Here is a 7,500-nt window from a genome sequence, read left to right on the forward strand (position 1 = left end):
GGGTGTGCTTGGGGATGATAGTCAATTGTCTACAGTGGGCTTGTTCATGTATCTGTTACGGTTAGTCAATGTATTTGGACCCAGGTGCAGAGCAGAACAGAATGGATCGATGCAGGGATATGATTCAAAATAAAGGTACTCTTTATTTGAGCAACATGAATAATAAACCGCACAGTAAGCGATGAAACAAAAGGAGGAGAAAGCAAGTCTCAGATGAATGCGTAAATAATAATACAAATCAAAAACAACAAAACAAAAGGGGAGTTGGCTTTTGTCTCCCAAAACACCGTCAATATAATATGGCAATGCAAACTACTTACAATAGTCAATAGGTACTTATCTCCTAGGCAGGCGAGGAGCGATAAGACTGCGGTAAGACTACGAGGACAAGCACCACACACAACGCAACGTAAAGTGAACAACCGACACAGAGGGAAAACACAGGGGGATATAAATAGACCAAGACAATCACTCACAGCTGTTAACAATCACAGACAATTAGGACAGACAGAGAAACAATACACATCATAGGGGGCGCCAAAGGGTCGCTCAACAGTAGAGCGATCCCCAACCTGACAGTATCATCTTCAATGTATGGACATTGTATCACTGGCCTTGGGAACGCTACCCTTATGAAGACGTTCATTAATAATAATAATAATAATAATAATAATAATGATAATAATAATAATAATACTACTACTAATAATAATTCATTATATTTATATAGCGCTTTTCCGAGGCTCAAAGACGCTGACAATATGGCAAAAACGGAAAACACAGAAACAACAAGCAACAGATAACATGAGCACATAGAACACAGGGGGGGCAGGGTTAGGGGAGATGGTTAGGGGTAGGGGAGGTTGTATGCATGTCAGGGGGGGAGGGGGAGGGGGTGGCACAGTTAGGGGAGATGGTTAGGGGTAGGGGAGGTTGTATGCATGTCCAGGGGGGGAGGGGGGTGGCACAGTTAGGGGAGATGGTTAGGGGTAGGGGAGGTTGTATGCATGTCCAGGGGGGAGGGGGGGGTGGCAGGGTTAGGGGAGATGGTTAGGGGTAGGGGAGGTTGTATGCATGTCCAGGGGGGTGGCAGGGTTAGGGGAGATGGTTAGGGGTAGGGGAGGTTGTATGCATGTCCAGGGGAGGGGGGGGGTGGCAGGGTTAGGGGAGAGGGTTAGGGGTAGGGGGAGGTTGTATGCATGTCCAGGGGGGGAGGGGGTGGCAGGGTTAGGGGAGATGGGTAGGGGTAGGGGAGGTTGTATGCATGTCCAGGGGGGGAGGGGGGTGGCAGGGTTAGGGGAGATGGTTAGGGGTAGGGGGAGGTTGTATGCATGTCCAGGGGGGGAGGGGGGTGGCAGGGTTAGGGGAGATGGTTAGGGGTAGGGGGAGGTTGTATGCATGTCCAGGGGGGGAGGGGGGTGGCAGGGTTAGGGGAGATGGTTAGGGGTAGGGGAGGTTGTATGCATGACCAGGGGGGGGGGCAGGGTTAGGGGAGATGGTTAGGGGTAGGGGAGGTTGTATGCATTGTACTGTTAATTACTGTCCGCATAATTACTGTTATGCGGGCGGTGCTCAACTTGGTCATGTCCAGTCTTGCTCTACGTGAATATTAATATGAATGTAAAAACTCAATATATTTGCATGAATATCAATATTATACGTACAGTAAAGATATGATGTACAGGGTGATGCGTACAGGACAAGGGCGAAGATATGTACAGTTAAGATATGTGCAGTGTGCACGTATATCCTTTGTGTGCACTCCCTCATATAAAATACGTGAGAGGTCATATTTAGACTTATGTGACACCTTCTGCCAGCGGAGTCGCAGTGTGGGTCCCAGTGTGCGTGGAGAAGTGCACGTTTTTGTTTTCGTTGGTCAGAGTTGCGTAGGCATGTGTTTGGGTGCAGGCGAGCTTTCTAAATGAGGCCCCAGGGGTCTTATGATGGTCAGGCTGGTCCATTAGGGTCTTTATGCTGCAGTAAGGTCCAAGGAGACCTGAGTGTTCATCTGCTGCTCTGGCATGAAACACATTTAACTGCTGCAGTTGACTGCTTCCCCATAGAAACCTCACAGGGGAAAGCGCGTCTTCAGATATTAGGGTTATGTAAATGACCTGCAAAATGATGATGATGGTGTGAGTGTGTGTGTGTGTGTGTGTCTGTGTGTGTGTGTGTGTGTGTGTGTGTGTGTGTGTGTCTGTCTGTGTGGTGTGTGTGTGTGGTGTGTGTGTGTGTGTGTGTCTGTCTGTGTGGTGTGTGTGTGTGGTGTGTGTGTGTGTGTGTGTCTGTGTGTGTGTGTGTGTGTGGTGTGTTTGTGTGTGTGTGTCTGTGTGTGTGTGTGTGTGTGTGTGTGTGTGCGTGCGTGCGTGCGCACGCAGATAGTGTGTGCAGAGAGGAGAGGGAGTAAACTCGTCTCAGAAGGAGGAACGCTCAAATTGCGAAACCTCCTCTCAATTTTCCACTTCAAGGCCCGGCCCTGCCCTACTCTGCCCGACCCTGCCCTACTCTGCCCGACCCTGCCCTACTCTGCCCGACCCTGCCCTACTCTGCCCTACTCTGCCCTACTCTGCCCGACCCTGCCCTACTCTGCCCGACCCTGCCCTACTCTGCCCGACCCTGCCCTACCCTGCCCTACTCTGCCCTACTCTGCCCTACTCTGCCCGACCCTACCCGACCCTGCCCGACCCTGCCCGACCCTGCCCGACCCTGCCCGACCCTGCCCGACCCTGCCCGACCCTGCCCTACTCTGCCCGACCCTGCCCTACCCTGCCCTACCCTGCCCGACCCTGCCCTACTCTGCGCCGCTCTCCGAATGTCTAACAAACTGACCTCAGATCCCCTCAGAGAGAGATCGGTTTCATCCGTTTCTCTACGTTTCTACAAAAGTATGCTTTCTTTCTTTCTTGTCTTTCTATTCCTCTCTTTCTCAAAGCAGCCGTATAGCAGACGCTTCATGGTTTATTCATCCTACACCAGGTCCTCACGTTGCTCCCTGGTCTCCAGTGCGGTGTGTAGACACAGTCACACGTCAGGTCCTGACTGAGAGAGTCGTTAGTCAGGCCCGTATGACAGGGAGCGTCAGAATCATTCCACATTAGTGGTGGGAGGGAAGGCCCTAATCAGAGCCGTCAGAACACAGTGAATAAGTGTCTCACGGAGAGGAGGACGGGCTCTGGGAGGCGCTGATGATGACAGGCCTTCTCACTGGGGCTGATTCGGCCCCAGCCGCTGTCAGGTGTTAATGTGCCAATGATACGGCTCTTTATGGCGCATATCTCAGGTAACATAGTACATATCAAAGTGGTGTGTGTGTGTGTGTGTGTGTGTCAAAGAGAGAGTGGAGAGTGTGTGTGACTTACGGCGGGCGGGCGTGCGAGCCTTCTCTGGTGATCACTCCCTCTTTGTCCATCAGCATCTGGCGGAAGGTCCCCACCTTCTGAGCTATCTCCTCCTCAGAGTACCTGGAGACAGAGAACACACCGTCAGTCAGAGTATGTGTGTGTGTGTGTGTGTGTGTGTGTGTGTGTGTGTGTGAACATACACTGTCAGAGCAAGTACTCCCAACACTCACAGAAACCTAGGAAACCTCGATTTCACACACACACACACACATATTTTTGACCCCGGGCCTGAGCTAGATTACTCTTCCTGCTACAACTGGTGGATTGATGATTCACTTGCTTAGTCAAATGTATCGATTGTAAGTCCAGTGTTTCCTCTATATGCATTTATTCGTGGCGGGCCGCCACGAATGAATTTCCTCCGCCACTAATTGATTCAGACAGTCCACTTTGATTCAGGCTGCGCAGAAAGGCAGCAAGTTATTATGACCGGAGAACAGAAAAAAAGCAGATTGAAGCTAGATTTAGGCCGCTTTCAGACCTACATTTCGTTACGATTTAGGGCGTAGTTAGTTACAATATGTTACAATGTTGCAATTAACCTCGTCGTTTGTTTTCGCACTGCAATCGAGACTGAATCGCTCTCAACAGGCGCGAGGCGACGCGCTTTCAAAACAGTTTTGTGATTGGTCCGAATTTAGCGGGACATTTGGATTTCCTCTCTCTCTCTCTTCGCCCGTCGCCGGTCCCTTTAATCCCATACGTATCCTAATCGAAAATGCAACATCATCAGCGACGACTGTGGGTTATTGCATTTACTGCTGTTCTCTGGTTCATGTTCTTATACCAGTGCTCAGTCGACCAGTCGACCAGTGCGCCGACCAGCTGGCCGGGGTTTTCACCAACATCTTTAACCAGTCCCTGTCCCAGGCCACCGTCCCACCCTGCCTGAAAACCTCAACTATCATTCCAGTCCCGAAGAAAAGCACGGTGAGCTGCCTAAACGACTACCGCCCGGTGGCACTCACACCAATCATCATGAAGTGCTTCGAGAAACTAGTCCGGGCCCACATACTCACACGCCTCCCGCCCAACCTGGATCCATACCAGTTCGCCTACAGAGCCCACAGGTCCACAGAGGACGCCATAGCGACGACTCTCCACGCCACTCTATCCCACCTGGAGAGGGGAAACAGCTACGCGAGACTGCTCTTCGTGGACTTCAGCTCCGCCTTTAACACCATCCTTCCAGACAGGCTAGTGACCAAACTACTAGACCTGGGTCTATCACACTCTATATGTGCGTGGATCAAGGACTTCCTGACCGACCGCCCCCAGAGGGTGCGGGTGGGCCCCCACACCTCCACAGCCCTCAGCCTCAGCACTGGGTCACCCCAGGGCTGCGTGCTAAGCCCCATCCTCTACAACCTCTACACCCACGACTTCACCCCCATCCACCCCAGCAACTACATCGTAAAGTTTGCAGACGACACCACCGTGGTGGGATGTATCTCGGGGGGGGACGAGGCGGCGTACAGGGATGAGGTAGAGCAATTGAGCAAGCTGTGCAAGGTTAACAACCTGCTGCTAAACAAGTCAAAGACCCAGGAATTCATCGTAGACTTCAGGAGGAAAAAGTCCGAGATCCTGCCCCTGCTCATCGACGGAGAGAGCGTGGAGATAGTCTCAAACCTCCGATTCCTGGGACACAACATGCGGGATGACCTGGCCTGGAAGGACAACACTAAAGGCACCATCAAGAGGGCACAACAGCGGCTATACACCCTGAGATGCCTCAAGAAACAACACAGCAAGCAGGAGATGCTGGTGGCCTTCTACCACGGCGCAGTGGAGAGTATCCTCACCTTCGGCATCTCCAACTGGTACCACAGCTGCACGGCAGCGGAGAGAAGCGATCTACAGAGAGTCGTGAGAACAGCACAGAGGATCACCGGCGCCCCCCTCCCCTCTCTGGAGGAGCTGTACAAAACACGCTGTCTCAGGAGGGCCTCCAAGATCTCCAAGGACCCGACCCACCCTGGGCACGAACACTTTGTCAAGCTGCCCTCGAACAGGAGGTACAGGACCCCGGCCGCTAAGACAAACAGACTGAAGGACAGCTTCTACCACAGGGCCGTCAAGGCCCTGAACACAGAAAAGGCCTAAGTTCTGGGCCCAGGACAGTCCGGACGGATTGTATGGCAGCTAGTGCTGAGGCACAAACATGTTCATTTTCAAGCCTGCAAACTGTGACACTTTAAAATAATGTGAAAAAATACTTTCTTGTGAAATATGACAACCCTAGTTGACTATCTGTGCAGTATAGTACAGTGGATTGTGTACATAGCCTCTATCGATACCTCCTTGTGATTTTATGCATCTATGCTTTTTCCAAAATGTGTTTCTTTTTCCTTTCCTAAACACCAGGGGAGCCTCCCCTCCTAAATTTCGTTGTTTGGTACCTGTACTGTAGCAATGACAAATAAAGTCTATCTATCTATCTATCTATCTATCTATCTATCTATCTATCTATCTATCTATCTATCTAGAGTATTTTAAATGAACATTCGTAATGTAGTCTCTGATGTTCATGGTCAATTAAATCAGCCTATTTTGTGAAACAAATAATGTTCCCGCTAATGGGTTAACCGAGCATTCTCGCACCTAACATGCAAGCACCTAGCTTCGAACTATTTATAGCAATATGCGCGGGGCAAAAATAATCTATTGCCTCTAAAATCACCACGAACAGAACGGCGGAGGTACGGGTAAGCAGGGTAAATGGACTGACTTATATAGCGCCTCATTCCAAAGCGCTTTACAACGGCCTCTCATTCACCCATTCACACACACATTCACGCACCAATGGCGGCAAGCTACCATGCAAGGCGCTGGCCCACTCACTGGGAGCAATTTGAGGTTCAGTGTCTTGCCCAAGGACACTTCGACATGTGGCCAGTCGGGGCTCGAACCGCCGATCTGCCAACCTTGCAATCATTAGACGCCGGCTCTACCTCCTGCGCCACAGCCGCAGAGAGCAGGGCTCATGTTGGTGTCCTCAAAGGTAAGAGTTGGTTTTCTTTAACTCAGCTGATAGCATTACCTTGCTGTTGTTGTTTACCGAATGCTCCATCTGACTGTCACACTGTGATTTTACTTGTGTAAACAGTTAATGAGTAACGTTAGCCGGTTTTGTGCGTGTACTCTCATGTAGGCCTACTTCGTATTGATCTTTCTGTGTGTGTGTGTGTGTGTCATGCGCGTTCCGCATGTTCCGCTGCAGCTGTAGGATATCTTGGTATTTGATCACCTTCTATATAAAATCACCTGCTCGGCTTTAATGACTTAACCGCTATTTAAGAAATTATAATTGTTGCCACCCTCTAGTTTTTGGTGAAATTACGTCTTTGTTTTGAGCGCCAGTGCGCGTTTTATGCTCCGCGCGCGAAAAATGAACACTCCGCCACTAATGTCAAAAATCCTGGAGGAAACACTGAAGTCGCTTTGGAATAAGGCGTCTGCTAAATGGCAAAAATGTAAATGTAACATACACACACGCGCACACACACACACACACACGGGCACACACGCGCGCACGCACACACACACACACACACACACACACACACACACAGTCATTAATAAATACAGAATTGCATGGATGTCTGTGGAGGAGCCAGGCCAGGGACTCACAGACCCGTTGGCTAGCGTGGAGTGATCTGTGAGCAGGCTAATGAAGACACGCTGCTGGGAGCAGACGCAGCGGCGCACAGAGAAGATTGCTCTGCGGTGTCGTCTCCGAGGCCGGGTCATCCCATATATCACCCACCCCCCACCCCACCCCCGCCGCGCAGACGCTAACCGTCATCTGTCACAACAGCCAGGCTCGTGTGTGTACGAGCACACAACACAACACACCCACACATTTTTTCCAACCGAAAACACACGACGACGGCAGGGCGTAACATTTACACACCGTGACGAGATAAGGGGACAGGACGGCCGGCCAGCAGGAGCGTATCGCCGTGTTTTCCTCAGCGTGGCTTAATTGGCGCATGCCTGAGGGAATTGGGACGCCTGGGCGCGCGGCCTCTATCTCTCCGCCCTCCGGACATTCCTGCCTTCAGGGACTGTCTGGAGGTAATCATGTCTTATT

The 7,500-nt window shown here is 51.0% G+C and overlaps 1 protein-coding gene across 1 annotated transcript in view; it reads right to left on the minus strand.

Annotated features, from left to right (window-relative positions):
• Nucleotides 1–7,500, minus strand: part of srrm3 (serine/arginine repetitive matrix 3) — a gene marked incomplete at both ends in the record, with an annotated part of 52,458 nt that overhangs the window by 26,584 nt on the left and 18,374 nt on the right. Inside the window, one exon of the mRNA XM_080549465.1 lies at nucleotides 3,363–3,464. Coding sequence (XP_080405591.1) covers nucleotides 3,363–3,464 — 102 coding nt within the window. The remainder of the gene's footprint in view (nucleotides 1–3,362; nucleotides 3,465–7,500) is intronic.

Source organism: Nansenia antarctica (genome assembly GCF_963989245.1).
Source record: "Nansenia antarctica genome assembly, chromosome: 20".
Classification (NCBI taxonomy): Eukaryota; Metazoa; Chordata; class Actinopteri; order Argentiniformes; family Microstomatidae; genus Nansenia; species Nansenia antarctica.